This window comes from Gopherus flavomarginatus, chromosome 1 (genome assembly GCF_025201925.1).
Source record: "Gopherus flavomarginatus isolate rGopFla2 chromosome 1, rGopFla2.mat.asm, whole genome shotgun sequence".
Classification (NCBI taxonomy): domain Eukaryota; kingdom Metazoa; phylum Chordata; order Testudines; family Testudinidae; genus Gopherus; species Gopherus flavomarginatus.
The window spans coordinates 208970290-208994633 of record NC_066617.1 but is presented as its reverse complement, the minus strand read 5'-3'; the positions used below and the strand labels follow the sequence as shown (position 1 = coordinate 208994633).

Genomic DNA, 24344 nt, shown 5'->3' with positions numbered 1-24344 from the left:
GAAAGAAAAATATGTATTTTATTGTTACCTCTCCCAGCCCTTGCATTTTGGCCACAGAGAGGAGTGTGGGAATGCCACTTGGGACTGCATTGTTACCACTTCCCTTGAGCCAGCTTTGATCCAATTATAACTCTCCCATAATTTATTTTTAAGATATGATTTCCAAAATTATTTTGACTTTCTTACTATTCTAGGGCATGAGCCAAAACCCAGTGAAGTCAATGGGAGTCTTTCCATTGACTTCAGAGGGAGCTGGATTGAGTCTTTAAAGCATTATTTTTCAAGTTGCGTTTTTATGCCAAGTAATGTTTCATCTTGCATTTTTGGAGATTCAAATCTTCAAATACTTAAATAGCAATATTTTGGTAGATAAATAGATTTAGGTGATTCCAAGAAAGTGGCCTAAATATAGAGGCTCATATACCACAGGGATGTGTGCACTCCAAATATCTAGACAAATCATATTCTTATTTGATCATCCAAGTTATCTGCAGTAACACTTGCAACAAGTTTCCAAAATACAAAGCATTCTTGGTTTCAAAGTGCCCCACGAAAGTTTTCATTAAGACAATTACCTATTTAAAATGCCTACTACTGTGCCACAAATTCAGGCATGCTTTTCTTTTAAGTCTAAAGATATGCTACATTATGAAAGTATATTTCTTCTTGACTGACCAAGAGAATCCCCCACCGAAATGCAGATTTCCAAATAACTACTAATTAGAAACTTCATTGGCCACAGAGTGGGTATCTTAGACACCCAGATTTACAAAGTTTCACTTTAGATTTCCCATGGTCAATGGAGAACTATAGGGCTAAATTCTGAGTGACTGAAAAAGTTTCCCCGAGAGACAGAACCATAAAAAATAAAAACCTTGAACATCTATGTTGATAACTTCATACACACGCTTCACAATGCCTTTCAACAAAGAAGAAACTTTCATTAGTGGAGCTGGCTGATGTAATCCAATCAGAACCTGTGATACCAATGTCCCAGCATATGTTTCTGCCTGAGTAGTCTGGATATGGTACACTGAGGAATTTAAGGGCCATAATGCACCAGTCATCTGTAAAAGAGGTGAATAAACTTTTATATCTGATTTGTTTAGCAATACAACTATACGCCAATGAGGTATAACCTATCCAGTGATTATTATACTAAAAAAACTGAACAGAACAAAACAAGCATTAATTCAGAATTCAAAAACAGGAAAAACAAGCAGTATTTTAGTTTGAATTTGTGTAGAATGAACATTTCTATTTCTCTTATTGCATAGAAAAGGATGCAGTGTGATAACTGCTAGACTAATGAAAGAGTTGAACTCTTTGTTAGACCTAAAAGCTTTGCCAGGAACACACAAGAAAAGGAAGGTCTGGTTGTTAAGACAGGTCCTTTTTGAGTGTAGTACTTAATAACAGAGCCTCCATAACAAAACACTTATTACAGGCAGGGCTGGTAGCGCCGCCTATTATTAAAAGGACCCAACACTTCCCTTACAAGCAACTGAAAACAGAGTCTTATGACTCTGCCAAAATTCAACATTTGGGCTGAAATTTTCTACACTGGGTATCTGACTCAGGATGATTTTTTTTAAATGTTTCTGCCAGAATGGTTCCTGCTGTTTCCAAGGCTAAAGGGGAAAGCTTTGTCTTGCAATGTTAAGAAAATGTTAACAACCTTTCTTTGAGAAGTAGTACTGCCCCTTTGCTTTGGAGCAGTGACTTGCAAATATCACTCCATTGCTAAATTTCATCAGGGATGCCGTTTCTTTCCCCTGTGAAAATCCACCCAAATTTGAACAAGTTATAAGCCTCTTAAAAATCTGTTTGTACGTGCTCAGTAGAGACTTGTTGGACCTTAGCAGCTAAAACCTCAGAAGATTCCATATGTCCTGGGCATGCTCCAGTCCCTCACAGCTCCTAGTGAGGACAAGACTGCACATGCACCATCCTAACAAAGCCACTGAGCTTGTTCAGAAGCTCATTGGATCTTTCCCTCTAACAGCAACTGCTGTTTACTCCTAGAGTTAAGCTATCAACATTTGGGGGATTCAGAATCTAACTGATATCTAGATCCCAGTTTCACAGCTGGCCCTTGTTTCTAGAACGATCCCAGTTTCACAACTGGCCCTTCTTTCCAGAATGAGTCAAGCCAAAACCCCAGATCTGAAAATACCCAACTTTGGAGTTCTTTAAATCCAAGTCTAAACTGTCTCTCTCAAGTCCATCTCTGCTTTTAAGTGGGGCTTAGAGGCAGAGCAGATGTCACTGGAGTAGAAGGAAAATTAGATCTTATAGCATAAGAACTTTAAATTCCCTTTCAGTGTCTTAAGAAATATCAAAGGAAGCTGTGAAATTGCTGTTACTTGAGATATGCAAGAGGAAAACTGGCATTCACCTATTGAGAATGCATTAGGAAAAATTAAATCTATCCTGCTATGATATGGAGAAGTGGCTGGATAATAAGGTCCTGCCTAGCACCAAGAACCCTTCCAGCCCAATGTAGCTTGGCTGTGTTGGTATTGAATATCAGTGTTGATGCAATGAGAGAAATAAGAACATAAGAGATTTTGGTTCTTTGTATCTGTACATACCATGGAGTGCAAAAGGCGTGAATGATTCAAAAGTCTTGGATCCACTCCGCTTAATTCATTAAAATCCATTTTCACAAGGACTGACACATTATACCAATATTTTTTCAGGTTTCTCTCTGAAATTGAACAAATTAAAATATAAAAGCATTTGCGGTCTGATCCAGAACAAATTGGAGTCAATAGAAAGGCTCCCATTGAATGCAATGGGCTTTGACTCAGTGTCTGTGATGTACTATGCACAGCTATCATATATCAAGGTATTTCTCATGTAATCCAGACAACAGAATTAGCCAAGGAGAAGAATTAGAGCAAGAAGGTTCCACCAAATCTTCAAAGCCAGTTTTCAGGGGCTCACAGATTCAATATTGAAACCAAGCATCCTTGAATTGATGGAAATCAGATTAATGTATTATGTTATGAAGATACACAATAACAATTACTTCGTTTGTCCTCATCTTCAGCAGAAAAAGTAAGGCTGACTTCTTTTGGAGGGACTTTAGAATTTGTCAGTAACATACCTTCTGGTACAGGATCCACACAGACTGTTCCTTTGGATGAGTTACAGCATTTTTTAAGTCCTGGACAGTCAGTATCAAGTGTGCACGAAGAGTTTAATGAATCCATTTCCTCCTCTGGACAAACACCAGGACTTGAGGCAAATTCATTGGATCTGTTCAATGCTGTGTAATAAAAACATTTAACAGCAAAATTGCATGAGATATTTGGTTTCTTTAACATTGTGATATAGAATCTAAGGGATACATCTCCTCATAATCCTGGGTGAGGGTCTCTTCTTGGGGTCTTCCTGAGGGAAGACCCCTTCCTTCCTTAAGGAAGGAGGGGAGAATAGCAACTTAATACAAGAAGTGTTCTGTATAAATTATCAGCATCAACATTTTCTGATTTTTGTGACTTTTTCCATGATATTCTTATCAACATTTTGAATTAATAGAAAAGACAGGTTGCAGTAAATGAAAAAAAATAAAACTTTGCATAAAATATGGATGGGACATTTGCAGCAAAACAGAAATAACTTGGAAATTTTCATGAGGTCACTTTCCTGTTTTTTCACCAGCTCTAGTCCAGACAGAATGAAATGTAAGCATCAATAAACAGCAGAAAAGTGAAACATTCTGGGTTTTACCGCCCCCAGCTCCTTCAGTTTTTATAATCTAAAATATTACACAGGGATGGAAATAGGTGTTTTCATGGGGATAAATTCTGCTCTCAGTTACACCAGTGCCATGCAACTGAAAGCTATAGGGTTACATACTAAGAGAGGAGAGCAAAATTCAGCCCACGATTTGTAACCTGACAGTGTTCATTTCATTTCTGGGAGTTACATGAGGTTGCTATCCTAAAACAGATTTAGCCAAGAAGAGGGTGGCTAAGGAAGAATATTACCACTTCCTAAGTAAAATGCACATGATTTTCCTGGCTTCATGACAATAATTGGCTCCATTCTGAGGAAGACTAAAAATATTTTCTATGATTTAATATCAGGCTTCTCTGAGCCTTCCCTTCATACACTCCTGTTAGACATAGGCCCAACTGCTGCTCATCTCCACTAGTCTTTCCATTTTGGGTCCTATGGTTTCTGTTTTCTTCTCCATTAATTGTGCCCAGTGCTTTTCGGTCTCATTAAGTCCCATTCTGCTGAGTGGACAATTTACTTCAGCCAAGAGGAAAATGAAAATGATTCCTGTGATTGTAGCCAAAGGTGTTCAAGTGATGAAAAATACATTCACCATAACTGAACTTCTAGGTAATTAAATGGACACTGCCAATTTTTAATGGGGTTTCAATTTCTTGTATCCCAGTGTGCCAATTAAAAGTAAAATTTTGATTTTTCTATCAAGTGGGCTGTAATATTGAATGAGATTCTTCTGTCTCCACTAAATATACTTCTTTAACAGGCTAGTGATCTTTATTAATCAAGATTTAAAGTGAACATATGTAACCTACTGGTGGATGAGTGTTAACAAGTCCGCCTCTTTGTTAATCCACAGAGAATAGGAGCCTAATCACAGCTAAGAAGACATGGCTTTTTAGCTCAAGCTGCAGCAGCTCAGACTTTTAGGTCTGGAGGATGCCAGTTTCACCCCCAGTGTGTTGGTGATAGTGTCCATCATACACATGCAAAATTACATGTACATCATTTGCAGCACAGTTTCTGCAACTGGCCATGCAGTCATAATAATTGCTTAAAGATATTACCAGCTATGGCCATGTCTACACTAGTAAACCCACAGCAGCACAGCTGCACCACTATAAGATCACTCGTGTAGCCGCTTTGTGCCGACAGAAGAGAGCTCTCTCCCATCGACATAACAAAACCACCTCAACAAGCAGCGGTAGCTCTCCCGCCGACATAGCACTGTGCACACTACCACTTCTGCAGGCGAAACTTATTTCTTCACACCCCTGAGCAGCATAAGTTTTGTCAATATAGGGGATAGTGTAGACATGGCCTTAGACTTCAGACTGGTCATTTGTACATTCAGTTACCTACACAGTCCAAGTAACTGGCATGCAAGTGATTTGCACATGCAGTTTTGAAGATTTGAGCCCAGAAGTCCTTAGACTTTGTTAATGATATTTTGTTCTCAATATGTACAAAATAAATATTTGAGTGTTTTAGTAGAGCTGTATGCAACCTGGCAAAGAGCTACATGGATTTAGTTCTATAGTTTGCTCCAAAACGGCTGACAGGGAACCAACTCTTAACATTTCAATTGAAAATTAGTTTTCAAAAAAGGTGAACCTCCAAGGTGAACCCCAGCAGCCCTACTCCCCCAATAAATATTGGGTTGCTTTAGCTCATGTATCTTCAGACAGTGCCCTGGGAGTTTTGCAAGGGAGGGGCAGATATTTTGGATACAGCCTGGCTCAGCGGAGAGAGGTTCACCAGCTTGAGAGAAAGGATTGGTTAAAACACTGTATTGGGACACATGAGCTACAGAACTAACTCCCAGCTCTGCCACAGACTTCCGGTGTAATCATGGACAAAGCACTTCAGATCCCCATCTGTGAAAGGAGCCTTTCTTTCACCTTTCTCTGCCTGATCTATTTGAACTGTAAGCTCTTTGAAGCAGGGACTCTCTCTCACAGTGTATGTGTACAGAAAGTAACGCAATAGGTCCCCCAATCAAAGCTGGGGACTGGCCCCAGGTCCCAGCCACCTCCCAAGCACCTCCTCTTGGGCAGATGTGGCTTCCCAGCATTGTGTCTCTTTCCCCTCTTCCATGCCCTTTGTGAACTTTACCCAGTCCTTTTTGTGACTAGCACCATGTCCCACCTGGAGCTTGCTTAATAACAGAAACAGTCCAAAAACAATCTTCAGCACTCCCCAAAATAAATCCCTGCACCACAACCCAAAAGTTCATACTCCTGTCTGGCTTTTCTACCACATGCAGAGCTCTTCCCATGTTTCAGTCTGCATCCTTGCCAAAACGTTACTCTTAACCTTTCCTAACAGGAGCTCAACCTTCTAGCTCTGGCTTCCTCCTCCTGCCAATTTCTCCCCTGTTCAGAGGGAGAAGACAGCATATTACACTGCTCTCCTTCTGAGAGCTCCTCCCAAGTGGCTGAGAGATAGGGGACACGTAGCCCTGCCTCACCCTATACTACAGAATTCTTGATCCCACACCCTTAAAGAAACAGTGTCCTGGGTTTTCTTCTTCCAACTATAAACTCCCCGGGACTGCTTCGTCTCTTCTGGTTTTGGCCATTTCCTGTACCTTTGCTCACTCCAGTGTTCCAGGAACATGGACTTCTGGCTCCCTCTGAGCCTAACAGGCCAATACGCCCCATTACAGGGACCTGTTGTGCTATATGCTACAGTAATACAAATAATAATAATAAGCTTCCCAATTCTGCAAACTACTACAAGCCAATGTTTATTGAACTTTTCTGAGCTTGGACTCAGAATTATGAACCCATCAAATCCTGAAACCAAGGCTCATTTTAAACAAGTCTGAGGTTCAATATAGCTATTTCACACAGTTCTTTTTTTAGCATGTGAAACTGCAGCATAAACTATTAATGAGTCATGTGCAAGCAATGGGAATGCCATTGAGTTCTGGCTGAAGGCCATATCATCCATTAATCTAGAATCTAATGGTCATAATTTTTACATCAGCAGAGAAACAAAGATGGACTCACATCACATTTCTGTCTAATCATATAAGACACTCTTTAAAATCAATTTATTCTCTCTACTGTAACTATCGTAGGAATAGTCACCCAGAACTAAGCCATCTGCAAAACATCATCGTACTATCCGGGAGCAGAGCAATGGTTTCCTGTCAGTAGAATTATGTATAGTCTTTTCTTCTTCTATAACTTTACACAAATAATAAAGTAGAAATGCCATTTCCATTGCCTAGCAACCAAAAGCTTAGTTACAAGCTTATTGCATATAACCACAATTTATAGTTAGGCAGAAGAATCCTCCAGGATAGAGGTGCTAAGGGACATAACTGGGGGAGAGGGATAGCTCTGTGGTTTGAGCATTGGCCTGCTAAACCCAGGGTTGTGAGTTCAATCCTTGAGGGGGCCATTTGGGGAACTGGGGTAAAAATCTGGGGATTGGTCCTGCTTTGAGCAGGGGGTTGGACTAGATGACCTTCTGAGGTTCCTTCCAATCCTAATATTCTATGATTATCTTAGTATTAATCTTTCTCTATCTGATCAGAACTCATAATATACAGTTTTCTCCATAACATCCTTTTCCATATCATTCTGAGATGGCTTGAGGTTGTGGTATAGCATAAGATCAAAGTACTGCAACTGTCACAGGGACCCACATGTGGACTAACAAAGACAGATTATTATAGGCAGGGCTGCTGGCATCATCTATTATTAAAGTTGCCGACACTTTCCATTATAAGCCCCTGTGTTTTCAGTCACTTATGACTTTGCCATACTTGAACTAATTGGGATGAAATTTTCATACCAGGTGTCTGCCTCAGGCTGATTTTTTTTCTTTTTTCTTTTTTTTTTTCCTGCAGGGGGTGAGGTGAGGGGGATTTTAGCCAAAATAGATCAGTAACTCCTGAGAACGAGGTTAGGGAAAAATACATTGTTTTGCCCATGTTACAAAATTCTGGCAACAGTTTTCTTTGCAAAGGACTAGCACCTCCATGCTTTGGAGCAGGGACTTGACATTTGGCAGGGGGGCTTTTTGACTTCCCTGGAAAAAACTCAAATTTGGCCCAGTTGTAAGCCTCTGAGGAAAAATGCACTTTGCACATGTTCACTAGACACTTCTAGAGAGTCACAGCTAGCGTCTCTGAAGGTTCCATCTGCACAGAGCATGCTCCAGCACAGGGCTGTGCAGGACTTCCCCTGCAATTGCTACTCTAGGCTGCTATGGGCCATGCCAGGTCAACCGTCCTGCTCTACCCAGTGTTTCAGTGACACCCCACCCCAATCCTCCAAGAAGAACGGAGGAGAAAGCTGACTGATGCAAATCCAGAGGACAAGACCCAAACCAGGGTGGAAGGAGAAGATTAGATAAGGAGTCTTGGGGGGGAACTAGGACGAGTTTCGGGGAGGGCGGGAAGGGAATTGGGGCTGAGGACGGGGAATGGTTCTGGCTGAGCAAGGAGACTAGAACTGGGAGCCAGGGAGGTGGAAGTCTGCTGCAATCTTAAAAATCAGAAACCCTGTGCAATCTTAATGAGGCCCCTTTGTGCCTATTTATCTATTATGATACAGTCTTTAATTACATGATCATATAATATTTTTCCATAGGATTCCTGCCGCAGTCAGTACACAGAATGCGTAGTGCTCACTCACTTAATGAGCAGCTGTTCAGTCTTTTCTTCTACCTTCATTGTTCAATGTGTGGCTTATTTACTGCACACTATTTCCACTGCTCTGAAGACAGAACTATTGATTTCCTCAGGGGCTTTTCTATGGCACCCATTACTATAGCATGAGTGCACCACAAATATTAATTCATTTACTTTTGCAACACCCTTGTGAGGTGGGTGGGATATTAATATCCCTATTTTACAAATGGGAAACTTAAGTCAAAGAGAGATTAAGGTCAAAAGTATCCACTACTTTTGCGTGCCCCATTTTGAGAGGCCTAGGACCTGATTTTTCAGAGTATGTAGCATTACACAGCACTTGTTATGTTCAAAGCACAGCTCTCATTGACTACAGTTGCAGCTGTGAGTATTCAGCTCTTCTCTAAATCAGATCCCAGGGTCTCAAGTCAAACACCCAGAAAATAAGGAACACACTATTAGTGACCACCTTTGAAAAGTCTGGCTTAAGTGGCGTGCTCAGCATCTCATGGGAACACTGCAGCACAGGAAGGGATAGAATCCAATTCGTCAGGGCATCATTCAACTGCTTGAACCATGAAACTATCCCTTCTCTTCCCAAGGTCCCCTGCCTCGTTCACTACACACCTTCCAACTTCTATAATGACAAATAAAGCAGAAGTCCCATAGACAACAGCTTCTTTTACTACACAACTCTGATTCCTCCCCAGAGCTGAGCCATCTTGTGTACTAAATGAGGCAGGAGTCCTGCGGAAAAAATAGTAAGTGATCACATAATTAAAGTCGGTTTTATAACTCGTACCCACAAGCGAGCCAAACATAGATTGCACAGACAAGTTTCATTCTGGCATTTCCTAACGTCTGAGTTTTTTACTTTGCCACCGTATTAATGTTCTTTTAACATCTTTTCTTGGGTGTATAATATTGTCACAAGGGTGCAATTAACATTAGAAGGAGCTACTGAAGAAACTATACTAGTCATGTACTCTTAACCCCACCCTCCACCCAAATGTTAAACGGAGAAAGCCTGTAGGCCTGCCTTCCCCGGCAAAGGGTTTTGATTGCTTCTAAAAAGTAAAGATGGGAAAATGGCCAGGAATAAGTTTCACTCCAAGGGTAAGCACATAGAGAAAGCCACTGTGGATAACATCGGGGCGGGGGGGGGGAAACAATGGTCCAATGGCATGCAGTGCAGTAATTCCAGCAGTTCCAAATGGCCTCCTTTCATCATGTATTTAAGACTTTGTCTGGACAATGCATTACCATTCACAGAATTTATGACTAATGCAAAGTAAGATGCCTGAATAATCTAATGCCAGAAGTCATCTAGAAATTATGCAAATTGGTTAGCTGTTCAAAATACTCCCAAATTAACTTTAAAAAGAACAGTCAAGAGTTATAGCATGCCATAAGTAAACATTTCCAGAGGTGTGCTAATTAATGGCGTGGTGCTAATTAAAGGTTGGTTTGAGAATTGTATAGCTAACCAGTGCAGGCATTTTCTCAATATTTTAATATTGGTTTTGTTTTTAAAATTACATGGTAGATGTTGTTTTCACTAGCACTACTGCATCTGAACTGTTCGTTAAAGAAGCTTTTTTGTTTTAAAAATATACATCAATTACGCACAATGTTTTTCAACAGAGACTAGCGATTTTGGGTGCCTACGTTTTTAAATGTCCAACTGAGGCTCTTTTAAAAGGGGCCTGATTTTCAGACATGTGCATCCATCCCAAAACACAGACACCCCAAAATCACTAGTCACTTTTCAAATTCTTGGCCAAAATTGATTTTTGTTGGTTTGTGCTATATACATAAATATCAACTATCCTTGACTGCTACTCCACCTTGCCATTATTTGGTTAATTTTTTACACTGTAGAAGTAGTTCTTGAAGGAGGGATTTGATCTACAGTAGTTTTCCACCAACCTGAAGTTACTGCCTGGAAATTTTGTATAACCAACAGTAGTTTTCCACCAGCCTGAAGACACTGTCTGGAAATATTGCAGTCTGTGGCCAAATTCTGCATTGATTTACACCCTGTGCAAAACACTGAAGTCAACAGAATTGCATGAAGGACTAAGTCAGGGCAGAATTTGTGTCTCACTATGCTTTTTTTCCCTTAGATTATTTTGAGAAAAAGATGGGTTAACAAAAACAGACACCACTTTTATGTTCCAGTCATTTCCACTGAAATCTTACATTGCCAAAGAGTGATTTAATAAGCAATAAATGATCAACAACTTGCATAATGTATGATGTTATGGGATAGATTTTCAAATGCACTTACGTGACATAAGACATAAGGGCTTGTGTACACAAGAAAGTATAGTATAACCTGAATCATCTTTTAAACCAATATAGTTAAACCAATGCAAAAGACTGTGTGGACACATTTCGGTATTAAAGTGGCTTATTTCAGTTTAATTAACATAAAGTCAATTAGGAACGGGATACTTAAACTGAAATAGGCCACTTTTATCACCAAACTTAGTGCCCATACAAACTTTTGCACTGGTTTAACTATATAGGAAAGTCACATCTTAAGTTATACCAGTCCTTTCTTGTGTCTTCGAAGTCCCACTGAAAGTCAATGGTACTTGTGCTCTCAAGTCACGGAGGTATGTCTACACTGCAGCTGAGAGCATGCCTCCAAGCCTGGCTAGACAGACACGCTCTCTCTCTTTAATCTAGCATGTTAAAAATAGCAGTGTGGATGTTGTGGCAGAGGCACCTGAGTATGGACATCTGGGTCCGTACTCAGGTAGCTAGCCAATTCTGCAAAGTCTGCACTGCTACTTTTAGCACACTAACTCAAGCCCTGCTAGTGCACATCTGTCTTCCCGAGCTGGGAGGCTGCAATGCAGACATACCCTTAAGTACTTTTGAAATTCCCACCCACTGTCTCTAAGGAACTCAATGTATCTGTAGCCTTTGGGAGCTTTTTAAAATGTGGATTTATTGCTCACAACAAGCAGCTCTTTGCAAAATGTTTAACGTGGTCTGACAGCAGGTGAAACTTATCAGATTTGGAATTTTGTTATAAACCAGAAAGTCAGATCAGATTCCATGAAAGGTTCACTGCATTTTCCAACTTTTCAAGAAAACCTGGGACAACTTGTGGATTCATGAAGAAATCATGACATCAGGCAGCCATCACATAAGTTTTCCTTTGAATTTTTAGGTTCATTTGAACTCAAAATTCAAAGCACAACTTGAAGATGGCCATGAAGTGTCATGGCTCCAAACTCAAGCAAATATTAAAATAAGTCCTTGTGAAATTAAATCAGCATGTTTCCAGCAGTCCTAACAGATAGACCTGTAAAATGAAGTCATCCACAGAACAGGTACAGCACCAGGCAATGGCTGTGCAAGCTACTCCACATTGCTCTACTAATGTGCATCCACCCTGACACATACAAAGGCAAGCTGTAGGGGCAGCAAAGTAATGCATTTCCAAAATGGACATTTTGAACCCCGCTTACTGACGATCTATGCCAATTCAGCAGTTTCAGTGGACTGACACCAGCAGTGAACTTGGCCTTTTGAGTCAAAATCTACAGCGAATCACCTAACAAAAGGAATATTTATTTAAACAATTATTATAATACTTACATAATGTGCAATAGAACCCAACTTGTTCATACCCTTCACAGCAATCTGTAAAATTCATAATCTCAGGGACTTCAGCAATGCGATACTGAGTTTTATAAGATGTCTTAAGACAAACCATCCGTGGAATCCATCCTCCACAAGAAGTGTGTTTCTCATATGACTTTTGGTAGGCAACCATTTTAGACACAGTTTTAGTCATGCTATAGTTGCATAGATGGTAGCCTAACAAGGAGAGGCCTTTTTCTAAAAAAAAAAAAACAAAAAAAATCAGAGTTAGCTTCTAGCATTACAGAATGAGTTTCCTTCAATGTTTAGATGTAAACTGGGTTATGATATAGGAAAAAAGAGTCATTTAATGAATGATTGATTCTCAGAAAGGTCATTATTAGGAAGAATGTCACTGGAGAAAGTGGACAGATGAAGTTTGCTGATGGCAATTACTAGTGGGAGTTGTTTTGGTTAGTAAAAACTATGCAGTTTGTGAGAAGCTCCAGATAAACATAAATGCCTTGAGAGATTGGGCAGAACAATGGCAATATAACTTGGATATGTTTTACGGACATTAACAAAATTAGTCTAAAATTCACATGTAAGCTAAGGGACTCAGAACTTCTATTATTTTCTGAGAAAAAAACAAGAGTTCATAGTGTCTGGAAACATAAAAATCAGAGGTGGAAGCTCATTAGGTTTTTTATTTTTCCCGTGTGCTTCATCCCATCTTATTTTCAGTGCCTCGACAACATCCTTTGATAGACTATACTAGAAGACAAGAGCATGGTGACCCCACAACATTTGGAGACATGTTTCTGCTGACAAGCATTCCCAGAAGACCATATCACTGGACTTTCTGTTTTACCTTCCTAATTTTTTAGTGTATCATCAGTGTAAATCCTATGGATCAGACCTCAGCTGTTATAAATTTGCACAGATCCACTGATTTCAGTGAAGCTATGCCAATTTATACTGAGGCTGAAAATCTGATCCTATATCTTTTGAGACCTGAAATCAGTTTAGATGAGGTTAGATTTAACCGGGGTAAAATGGCCTCCATAAAGGCATGTGTTAAATTAAGCCTCAAATCTCTGCTGCTTAGGCCCTGGCAGTCATCTTCAAAATCTTAAACAGGCCTGCTATAGAAGGAAAGCAACAGAGGTGAGCTAGCATGGATTAGTGGGAGGTTGCTGATGAATTGCATTGGATGAGGGATCCACAAAACGAAAGACAAGTTTTCCTTAATAACACAACCCAGAATTTGCTGATAATCAGAGGGACAGATAACTTAAGAGAGATGTGGTTTATTTTTATGCTGTCTCAAGTAAAGGCTTAATGGTGATGCTTGGCTAAAGTCTTTGTTATATTAAAGACGAACGTATGAAGGATACAATGATAATATGTGTCAGTGTATTACAGATCACTTTATAAAAGAGGATCTTTTCAGTCCTCAATCCTGAAAAACCCTTAGGAATGTGCTTATCTTTACACATGCAATGGGATTACTCATGTGAGTAAAGTTCTGCACATTCAGAAACGCTGGCAGGATCAGGACTTTCCTAAGGATGAAATTGGTATCTATACTATTTTCAGCAGATTTATTTCAGATTATGAGAAAACCATTTTAAACATTTAAATAATTCATTTGATAATAAAATCAACTGACATCTGAAAAGTTTAATAGGTGAATCCCAATCACATGCAACAAAATGAAAGTATCAAGAGGGAGCATTAAAAAAGGTAGACTAGCAAGTCAAATGAAATACAGTATTTAATCAGAGTAAAATTGTAAGTAATTTTATTTAGGGTTGTGTGATAGACAACATGATTTCCTCTTGAGATTTTATAAAAATGGGAGGGGTGACGTTTGGAAATGTGAAAAGAATAATCAGATAAACACATCTTTATCGTATAACTTTACACACAGAAAAAGATGGAAAGGGCTTTTAATAACTTAAATGTGAAGTGGATACAGAAATCAAAGTGTGGCGGGACTACATCTTTCGGGGCTTTCAGAGAACTGTGGGCAGCCAAACAGAGAATGAAGCAAGAGAAGCATGCAATCAAAACATGTACAGTACAAATGATTCAAAGATGACAAAAAAATATAAACTAATTCAATTTAAAAATTTTAGATGCTGGTCCTTATACAACACATTTTCAAACACCCCCCCCCCCCAAAAAAACATGCTCACTACATTTGTAAGCAAACGGTGTCCTGTATTTCTGCGCACATAAAAGTGTAATTGAAAATTTTGTGGGATCATTTTTAAGAGGTCTCTTTACAAAGTTGGAACCCAGGGCCAGATCCTCAGCTAGTTTAAGTCAGTGTATTTTCACAGAATTCAACGGAGCGCCATTGACTTACATCTGTGGAGGATATGGCCACAGACCACTTGTGCGATTGTGAGCAATTCATTTAATCTCTCTCTCTGCCTCAGTTCTCCAGCTATAAAACAGGGATAATGCTACCTGACTAGGGTGCTGTGAGCATAAATTAATTATGGCATTCAGATTTTACAGGGATGGAGGGGGCCATATATATAGACGGAGTCTGCTCCTGGGTTTCATAGATCAAAATTGTGATATTCAAGAATTGCAGTGTTACAATTTAAAATGTTAGGATTGTGTGGGCTGTTCTGCATGCCCCCAGCCATCCCCATCACCACAACAACAGTGCTCAGATCCCACTACAATGAATGTGGTATAAGAACCTGAACAGAACAGCACAATGAGATAAGAGGAAGCTTAAAGATACATGTCCTCACATCCAGAGCTGAAACGACAGTCTACAGATATCATCACAAATCTAAAGCTTCCAGGGCAATCGAAACCAGCTTGGGATCTGTAGCAACATTCAACATATATACTGACATGAAATCTAGAAAGTAAAATGGTACAGATGTGTGAAAACCAAGTGTAAGCATATAATAAAAAGCACTGATGTCAGGCCAGATGTATGAAATTCAATTTTTTGGCTGTTTCAGTAGGCATGGGATGAAACTGCCAGAGCCAAGAAAACAGGTTGAGGGATTCCCATGAGAGTGTAGAAAGATGCACTTCTAAAGAGACTGAACCAAAGCTAACAGAAGCAAGCACAGTTCCAGCTTCTCCTTCTCTGAAGCTAGTTCAGGCCCATGGTGCACTCTTATTTTAAATAAGGCTTGTTACTAGGAGAACTCGGTTCTCTGGGGACAGCAGTTTCTCTTGAGCACTGTGGCTTAGCATGATTTGGTCTGTTCAGCAAATTGGCATTCTCTGCTCATTAGCTCCCAGTCAGCAGGAATTAAAGTGTACTGGACTGTGTTTCCACCAACTCACAATTGAAATTACTAGCAAAGCAGATAATTATCTGAAGTTACTTCTGTCACATTAGGTCAGTTATCTTTGAGCATTTCAGCTTTCATTTTAGCAATCTTAAGCACGGGCAGGCAAAGTACAAAGCTATTGTACTAAAGCAACAATAACAAAAGCTCCTATGTGACTATTTTATTATAAGAGGTGAGCTGCGTTGGTTAGTCAATATTCAGCTCAGACTCTGAATTAGGAATAGGCTCTGTTTTGATTTCAAGGTCAAGACCAAATCAGGCCTGGTATATGGGATCATTGTCAAATTTACCAATGACAAAAACTTCTGAGCTCTTCATGCTAGATTTTCATTCCAAATTACGGAAATCTCACAAGATCAACTGCTGTCATATCGGGTTGAAATTTGCAAGAATGCTTGAGATCTAAATCCAAACATGAACCAGAGACTAAGTCCTTAATTGCTTTGATGTGACCTACAATTAAACCCAAGGGCATGTGTCCTCATCCAGGGGATTCAAACAACAGCTCTGTCTCCAAAATTTAAAAAGATTTGAATTAAAGGTTCTGTTTTCTAGGCTCTCATATCTGAAAACCTCAAACATTTTTTTTGAAGAAAGCACAAAAAGATCTCTGTATCTTCTGCTTTTCCCCCTTTCTGTAGGGGGATTATTTAAAATGTGATTTTTGGTAGCGTTATTGAGAAAAATCCATGTTTAAGTAGAGTGATCAGATAGCAAGTGTGAAAAATTGGGATGGGGGTGGTGAGTAATAGGACTCTCTATAAGAAAAAGCCCCAAATAGTGGGACTGTCCCTATAAAATCGGGACATCTGGTCACCCTATGTTTCAGAAATGGGTTATATATTTTGGCTGTGAATTTCAAGACCACTGAGACATTTTTTAAAAAATACAACAGCAAAACGCCAGCCAAAAATTAAAAGCTGTTCAAATCTAAATAAATAATGAATTAGTCTAGAAATTAAGAGTAAACTAGGAATTAAAATTGGTGCTCCAAAGCCATAAATTTACATAGTTACTTGGCTGGATTATTCCCATTCACAGCCAATAACTGAATGTGAGAGTTAAAGATGTGCCATCTACACGCTTGCCTTTGCCACCTCATACATCTCTAGAAGTTTGCTAGGAAGGAAAAGGATTTTTCATCAAAATCAGCACATGACTGAGTATAAAGCTGCAGTTCGAGCCTCTCTTTTCTGGCAAAAGGGTAATGACAGGTTTTTTTAACTAGGGGATTCTTATGTGGTCATTGAGACATAGCTGGGTTTCTGGAGAGCAGAAACAATCACTGGTTCATTTATCATAAACAGACATCTCATCATATCCAAACTAAAATACCCAACATTTCTCAGCTGCATTGTGTATTACTCACCTGTGAAGACATTTCCTTTCCCTTGCCCTGTGGCTGTCCAGAGAATGAAGAAAGAAATAATAATGATCTGGGTCATTGTACCTGCAAAGATTGGCATCATTTTTCTTATTTCTTTGTTCCCAGGGAACAAAAACTCACTTGTTATTACATCCAGATTTTTAGAATAAGGAAAAATTTTCCTCTGTATTTCTCCTTTGCAAATGGGTGATGACAACTGGCTTCTGAACAAAGAGAAAATCCAATGGGTATTTCATCTGTGTAGTCTCATTAATGCTTTCCCCATGGAACCCTTGCATCTCAATTACCGAGCCTACCAGTGCACACCTTGAACCATCCAATGTAGTCATTTACAAAACAAGATATTAGAAAAACTGCTGCACTGGTCCGTGTCTATCCTTCTGAGCACCAATCCCCTTTTGTACCTTGAACATCAGACAGACGGGAACCATATCTCACACAGTTGACTGTACCTCAGCATTCATTTTAAACCCAATTTTGACTCTGGCCAAATCAGAGCTGATGTTATATTATAGTTCACACCTGGAAATTATTGGCCGCAGAAATTCTACCTCTTGAAGTCAAAGTTATTCAAAATAACTGTGTATGTTAAAATAATGCTTCCCTTCTAACTTAAAGCTTCCTCACTGGCTGCTTTAGTGCCTTCCTCATTTTGTTGTGACCACACTGTCACCCATGTTGATGTCCAAGTGAGAGCTAGACTAGGGCTGAGCAGCGATAGGGCAGGATCAGGTTGTATATAAGCAAATTCGGGCATCCAGAAACCCCTTTCTTTTCACTATCTAAAACAGGAATGTAAATTGCAAAGACAAATGGATCCACACTGTTCAAACACAATGTACAAGCATAGAAATTGTTCTCTTTTATTGAAAAAGAAAGAAAGAAAGAAAGAAAGAAAGAAAGAAAGAAAGAAAGAAAGAAAGAAAGAAAGAAAGAAAGAAAGAAAGAGAAAGAACCACAAATCCTCACTAATGAAATGTTATAACTGAGATTTCAGAATGAAGCCTGGAAAGTTAGTTATAGTTATGGTATGCCTAAACCACACAAATAAATTAATACATAAATACAGTAGAACATCAGAGTTACCAACTGATCAGTCAACCACACACCTCATTTGGAACCAGAAATACATAATCAGGCAGCAGCAGAGGCGGAAAAAGCAAATGCAGTACAGTACTGTGTAAACTACTAAAAAAATAAAGGGAAAGTTTAAAAAAAAGACTTGACGAGGTAAAGAAACTGTTTCTATGCTTGTTTCATTTAAATTAAGATGGTTAAAAGCAGCATTTTTCATCTGCATAGTAAAGTTTCAAAGCTGCATTAAGTCAAAGTTCAGTTAACTATTTAAAGAACAACCATAAAGTTTTGTTCAGCGTTACGAACAATTCAGAGCTCCAAAAAACCTCCATTCCCAAGGTGTTCATAACTTTGACATTCTACTGTAATGCTATATAGCAATAGTACCAATTACTACCAGTGCTTAAGAGAACTAGGTAAAGTTTCTTTGGTGACCACAATTGTATGTTTAAAATCTCAGCCACAACAATGCAACCATACATCTTTGAACAATTACCTTGTTAGACCCCTCAAGTTAAATCGGTGTAGGCTTCCAGGAAACACACAGAGGCAATGAGTGATTCAATAAGAAGTTTATTTCCCTCTGAGTCAGTACTGAGCCAGAGCTCCAGCACAGTATTGAGGACACCTAGCTGCTGTTGGTGCTACCCATCTGTTTTGATGCATCAGATTTAAGAACTTAGACCAGGCTGGGGGAAAATTCCCTAGAAAATTGAGACAAAAATGAAAAAAAAATCATTTTCATCTGAACTTCCCACTGAACATTTTGTTTTTTAGTGGAAACTCAAATATAAAAAAAAATTCAGCCAAAAAATATCTGTTGAGTTGGAAATGCTAACACAGTGTCTCATGGGAGTTGTAGTGTGGTTGCCTCATGCTCCCATTCTCCTCTGTAGGCCAGGATCCCTAGTTGGACAACACCTCCCATGATGCACTATGGTATCTCCTCTTAGAGAGAGGAGGCAGTGCATTGTGAGAGTCCCTCAGCACCTTGCATCATAGTAGTCTGGCCAGGAAGCTCAGCCCAGCCCACAGAGGAGAAAGAGGACATGAAGGGTAACCAGATGTCCCAATTTTATAGGGGCAGTCCCAATTTTGGGGTCTTTTTCTGATATAGGCTCCTATTACCACCCACCCCCTGTCCCGATTTTTCACACTTGCTGTCTGGTCACTCTAAGGACATAAAGCAACTGAACTACAACTTCCATTAGGCACCATAGCACAATTTCCAAATAGAAATATTTTGGGATTGGGGTGTTCATTTTTTCACTAAAAAGACAACATTTCCTGCTGAAAATAGATTCTTTGTGAAAAAAATTTGTTTTGCCAAAAGCTCAATTTTCTGTCAAAAAAATGTTGACAGAAAATTTTTAACTAACCCTAATAAAACTTAAGTCCTGATTTATGGTCATTAAAAACTCCACAGTACTTTTGGAAGAACAGAGAAAGTTCTGCAATGTCCTGGAAAGATTCAAATGTAAGTCATGACATTCTGCCAACCTATATTTCCACTGAGGTTTCAAGTACATGTGGTATTCCTCACTTAGGCCTGGGCTACACTGGAGAGTTGCAGCGCTGGTGGTGGCTTTGCAGCGCTGCAACTTACTCACCATCCACACTTGCAAGGCACATACAGCGCTGTATCTCCCTGGATACAGCGCTGCATGTACTCCACCTCTGCCTGGGGAATAAGGACTGCAGCGCTGGTGATGCAGCGCTGCTCTGCAAGTGTGGCTGCCAAAAGCGCTGTTATTGGCCTCCAGAGGTATTCGAAGGTATCCCAGAATGCCTGCTCAGCCACTCTGCTCATCAGTTCGAACTCTACTGCCCTGGCCTCAGGTGACCCGCCCTTTAAATGCCCCGGGAATTTTAAAAATCCTCTTTCTGTTTGCTCAGCTAGGTGTGCACTGCAATCAGTGAATCTTTCCAGGTGACCATGCCTCCATGCGCCAAACGAGCCACAGCATGCAGCAATGGCGAGTTGCTGGACCTCATCAGTGTTTGGGGGGAGGAAGCTGTGCAGTCACAGCTGCGCTCCAGCCGTAGGAATTACGATACTTATGGGCAGATATCAAGGACCATGCTGGAAAGGGGCCATAACCGGGACGCGGTGCAGTGCAGGGTTAAAGTGAAGGAGCTGCAGAGTGCCTATTGCAAAACCTGAGAGGGAAACCGCCGCTCCAGCGCTGCCCCCACAACCTGCCATTTTTACAAGGAGCTGGACGCGATACTTGGGGGTGACCCCACCGCCAATCCGAGGACCACGATGGACACTTCGGGGGGGGGGAGGCGGAGGCGGAGGAGGAAACTGAAAGTGAGGGTACTGGGGTGGGGGGAGACCCCCCTGAGTCCCTGGAGGCATGCAGCCAGGAGCGCTTCTCAAGCCAGGAGGAAGGTAGCCAGTTGCAGCAGCCAGTACTTGGTGAAGGACAAGCAAAGGAGCGGGTTCCCGGTAAGCGGCTTTTATTTTCAGAATGGAAATGTTTTGGGAGAGGAGGGAGGGTTAGGGCTGCACATATGCATGCCTAGATGTGGAATAGCCCATTGATGTGGTCTATCATGTCGTGGTAATTGGCCTCGGTAATCTCTTCAAAAGTTTCAGCCAGAGCGTGGGCAATGCACTTGTGCAAGTTTATAGGGAGAGCCACTGTGATCCTTGTCCCAGTCAGGCTAATGCGTCCGCGCCACTGTGCCGTGAGGGGTGGGGGGACCATTGCTGCACACAGGCAAGCTGCATAGGGGCCAGGGTGGAATCCATATTGCTGTAGAAGACCCTCCTGTTCTTCCCAGGTGACCTGCAGCAGCGAGATATCTTCCAGGATTAACTCCTGTGGAAAATGTTGGGACAGTGTTCAGTGTAGGTGCCCCCTGCAGCTGTTTGCTTTCCCCAAAGCACAGAAACCCCAGCACAGCCCTGAAGCGATCATTCCCCCTTCCCAGGTGACCCGCAGCAGCGAGATATCTTCCAGGATTTACTCCTGTGGAAAATGTTGGGAGAGTGTTCAGTGTAGGTGCCCCCTGCAGCTGTTTGCTTTCCCCAATGCACAGAAACCCCTGCACAGCCCTGAAGCAATCAGTCCTCCTTACTCACCATTTCGGGGCTCCTGTGGGTTATGTGCGCTCTATTTGGTATGGGAAAATTATGCTAAAGTGAAGACTGTAAACTCCTTCATAAACAATGCTGCCTCAGTTAACTGTTGCCTTTTTTGCCTTTCCACAAGCGACCTTGATTTCTCAGCTGCCCGTGTTATCAACAGCTCAAAGACTCCAAAACCTCCGGAAGACGCCGCGAAAGAGCAAAGACGACCTGCTGCAAGCAGTTATGGATCACTCTGCCAGAGAGAACAAAAAACTGCAGGACTGGAGGGAAAGGGAAAGCAGGATCCACCAGAGAAATGCAGCAGACAGGAAGAAAAGCACAAAGCAGCTGATAAGCATCCTGGCAGCCAAGCAGACTCTATCCAGGCGCTCGTAGCCATGCAGGCAGAGCACTACCGCACTGGTCCCCCCGCCCCCGTCCCAAAGCTCTTTCCCTTGTGCCCCAATGTCAGCTCAAAACCCCCTTCCCCAGCATCTAGGTTCTTACCTCCACCAGCTGCTTCCAACACCTGTACGTTCACCAACCAACCCTGAGAACTACGACCTTTACCCTCTGCACTCAACCCCCATCACCATGCAGTATAGGCATCCTGAAGTGCAGCAGTCATTGCACAGCACTCCAGACAGGACATATTCAAACCTGTGACTGTACAGTTCCCCACCACACCCCCCTGCCCTTTTAGGTTTCCAAAATGTTGTGTGTCTGTCAATAAAGTTATTTTCTTTTCAACAAATGAATTCTTGGCTTTGAAAACAGTCTTTATTTTTGCAGAAAGTCAAAGATACCTTAGCCCAGGAAAGAAACAGGCACTGCAAATTAGCTTAGGAAAAATGGATTCCTACTAACATTGTAACCACTGCACTTCACTCCCATGTTGTGGTCTGTTGGTTTTCAGCCTCAAATTCCTCCCTCAAGGCATCCCTAATCCTTGAAGCCCTGTGTTGGGCCTCTCTAGTAGCCCTGCTCTCTGGCTGTGCAAATTCAGCCTCCAGGCATTGAACCTCAGAGGTCCATGCCTGACTGAATCTTTCACCCTTCCCTTCACAAATATTATGGAGAGTACAGCACGCAGATATAACCGCGGGGATGCTGCTTTCCCCCAAGTCTAACTTCCCATACAGAGATCGCCAGCGCCCTTTTAAACGGCCAAAAGCACACTCCACAGTCATTCGGCGCTGGCTAAGCCTGTAGTTGAACCGTTCCTTGCTGCTGTCAAGCTTCCCTGTATATGGTTTCATGAGCCAAGGCATTAACGGGTAAGCGGGGTCTCCAAGGATCACAATGGGCATTTCAACATCCCCTACTGTGATCTTCCGGTCTGGGAAAAAAGTCCCGGCCTGCATCTTCCTGAACAGGCCACTGTTCCGAAAGATGCGTGCATCATGCACCTTTCCAGGCCAGCCTGTGTTAATGTCAATGAAACACCCACGGTGATCCACAAACGCCTGGAGAACCATAGAGAAATACCCCTTCCGATTAACGTACTCGGATGCTAGGTGGGGTGGTGCCAGAATAGGAATTTGCATCCCATCTATCGCCCCTCCACAGTTAGGGAAACCCATTTGTGCAAAGCCATCCACAATGTCCTGCATGTTCCCCAGGGTCATGGTTCTTCTTAGCAGGATGCAAGTAATGGCTCTGCAAACTTGCATCAAAACAATTCCAACAGTCGACTTTCCCACTCCAAACTGGTTCCCGACTGATCAGTAGCTGTCCGGAGTTGCCAGCTTCCAGACTGCAATAGCCACCCACTTCTCCAATGGCAGGGCAGCTCTCAATATCGTGTCCTTGCACCACAGGGTGGGGGAGAGCTCCTCACACAGTCCCATGAAAGTGGCTTTTCTCATCCGAAAGTTCTGCAGCCACTGCTCGTCATCCCAGACTTCTATGACGATGTGATCCCACCACTCAGTGCTTGTCTCCCGAGCCCAAAAGCAGCATTCCACGGTGCTGAGCATTTCCATGAATACCACGAGCAATGTCGTGTCATACGCATCAGGCGACTCGCTATCATTGTCGGACTTCTCATCACTTTGGAGCTTAAGGAATATCTCAACTGCCAAACGTGATGTGCTGGCAAGACTCGTCAGCATATTCCTCAGCGGTTCTGGCTCCATTTCCCACAGAAATTGCACTGCACAGAAACCGTTGGGAAAGTCACAATGGCGCCAAACATGGACAGAAAAACAGGGAATGCTGGGATGTGAAGCGATGCATCACGGGGCGTTGGGACAGGAAGCAGAATGACCCACACCTTTCCATCCCCTTCCCACAACCCACGGCGTCAAAATGGGAAGAAGTGCTCTGTGGGATAGCTGCCCATAATGCACCACTGCCAACACCACTGCAAATGCTCCAAGTGTGGCCACACTGCAGTGCTGGTAGCTGTCAGTGTGGCCACACTCCAGCGCTTTCCCTACACAGCTGTATGAAGACAGCTGTAACTCCCAGCGCTGCACACCTGCAAGTGTAGCCAAGCCCTTACTAACCTAGATTGTTATATAGCAGAGGTCTCAAAGTCCCAGCCCAAGGGCCATCTGCAGCCCAAGAACCTCCTCAGTGCAGCCTGCAGAAACTTTTAATTAAGTTCTTTCATCCAGCCCGCTGCCCTCATGGCTGCCAGCCGAGGGGCGGTGAGGGAGCAGGCAGGAGAGAGTTACATGCCCCTCCCCCCAATGTCATTCCATCCTGCTGCTCCTGGGACCCTCCCAGGGGTTGCACTCAGCAACGTGTCATTCACTTCGGGCAGCTCGGCTCCCTGCAAGCGGTTCCCTATCCCTGCTGTTGCTGGTGGAGCCATGGAGGAGATACCCATGCAGCCACGCTTCCAGCTGCCTGCAGCAGGTGGCACCCCCTGCAGCTCCCATTGACTAGGGCAAAGGGACAGAGATACTATCACTAGTTGCTGGGCAGAGTCAGACATGGAGGCAGCATTATTAATTGCTGGGCAGAGTCAGCATCACTAGTCACCTGGTAGAGTCAGCTGGGGCAGCATGAGACCAAGGAAGTGAGGGAAAAGGGTGGGAAACAGGCTGGGAGATGGCGTGAACACCATATGCAGTGACATTATTGGCCTGCTGGGAGGATTTGAGGACTGGCTCTGGCCCTAAGGTAAACTGAGTTTGAGACCCCTGTTGCAGAGTGTTGCTTTAAAACAGCCACAGTATTCCAGAGTTGGCTGCATAACAACTGATACCTTATCCATCTCTGACTTCTGAACCTAGCATTTCTGTAGCTAAAGCATGAGCCTCTGCATCTCGCAGCAGAGAACCAATGCTCCCAATTCTGAAAAGATTTATGCACATGCTTGAATTTAAGCTTGAGTATTGAGTAAGCACATTGCCTGGGATTACTCACATGCCTAAAGTTGAGCATATGGGTGAGACTTTTCAGGATCACAGCTCAAGCCTCTTGCTGGCAGCTGTAGAAGGCTGATGTCCTCTGTGGGCCAGG

At 42.0% G+C, this 24344-nt stretch overlaps 1 protein-coding gene across 1 annotated transcript in view; it reads right to left on the bottom strand.

The window, feature by feature from the left end:
- Positions 1–12242, bottom strand: part of UMODL1 (uromodulin like 1) — a 54699-nt gene extending 42457 nt beyond the window's left edge. Inside the window, exons 1-4 of the mRNA XM_050936484.1 lie at positions 12008–12242; positions 3113–3274; positions 2595–2710; positions 875–1067 (exon numbers count right to left, since the gene is read on the bottom strand). Coding sequence (XP_050792441.1) covers positions 875–1067; positions 2595–2710; positions 3113–3274; positions 12008–12206 — 670 coding nt within the window. The 5' untranslated portion in view covers positions 12207–12242. The remainder of the gene's footprint in view (positions 1–874; positions 1068–2594; positions 2711–3112; positions 3275–12007) is intronic.
- Between the last annotated feature and the right edge of the window lie 12102 nt (positions 12243–24344).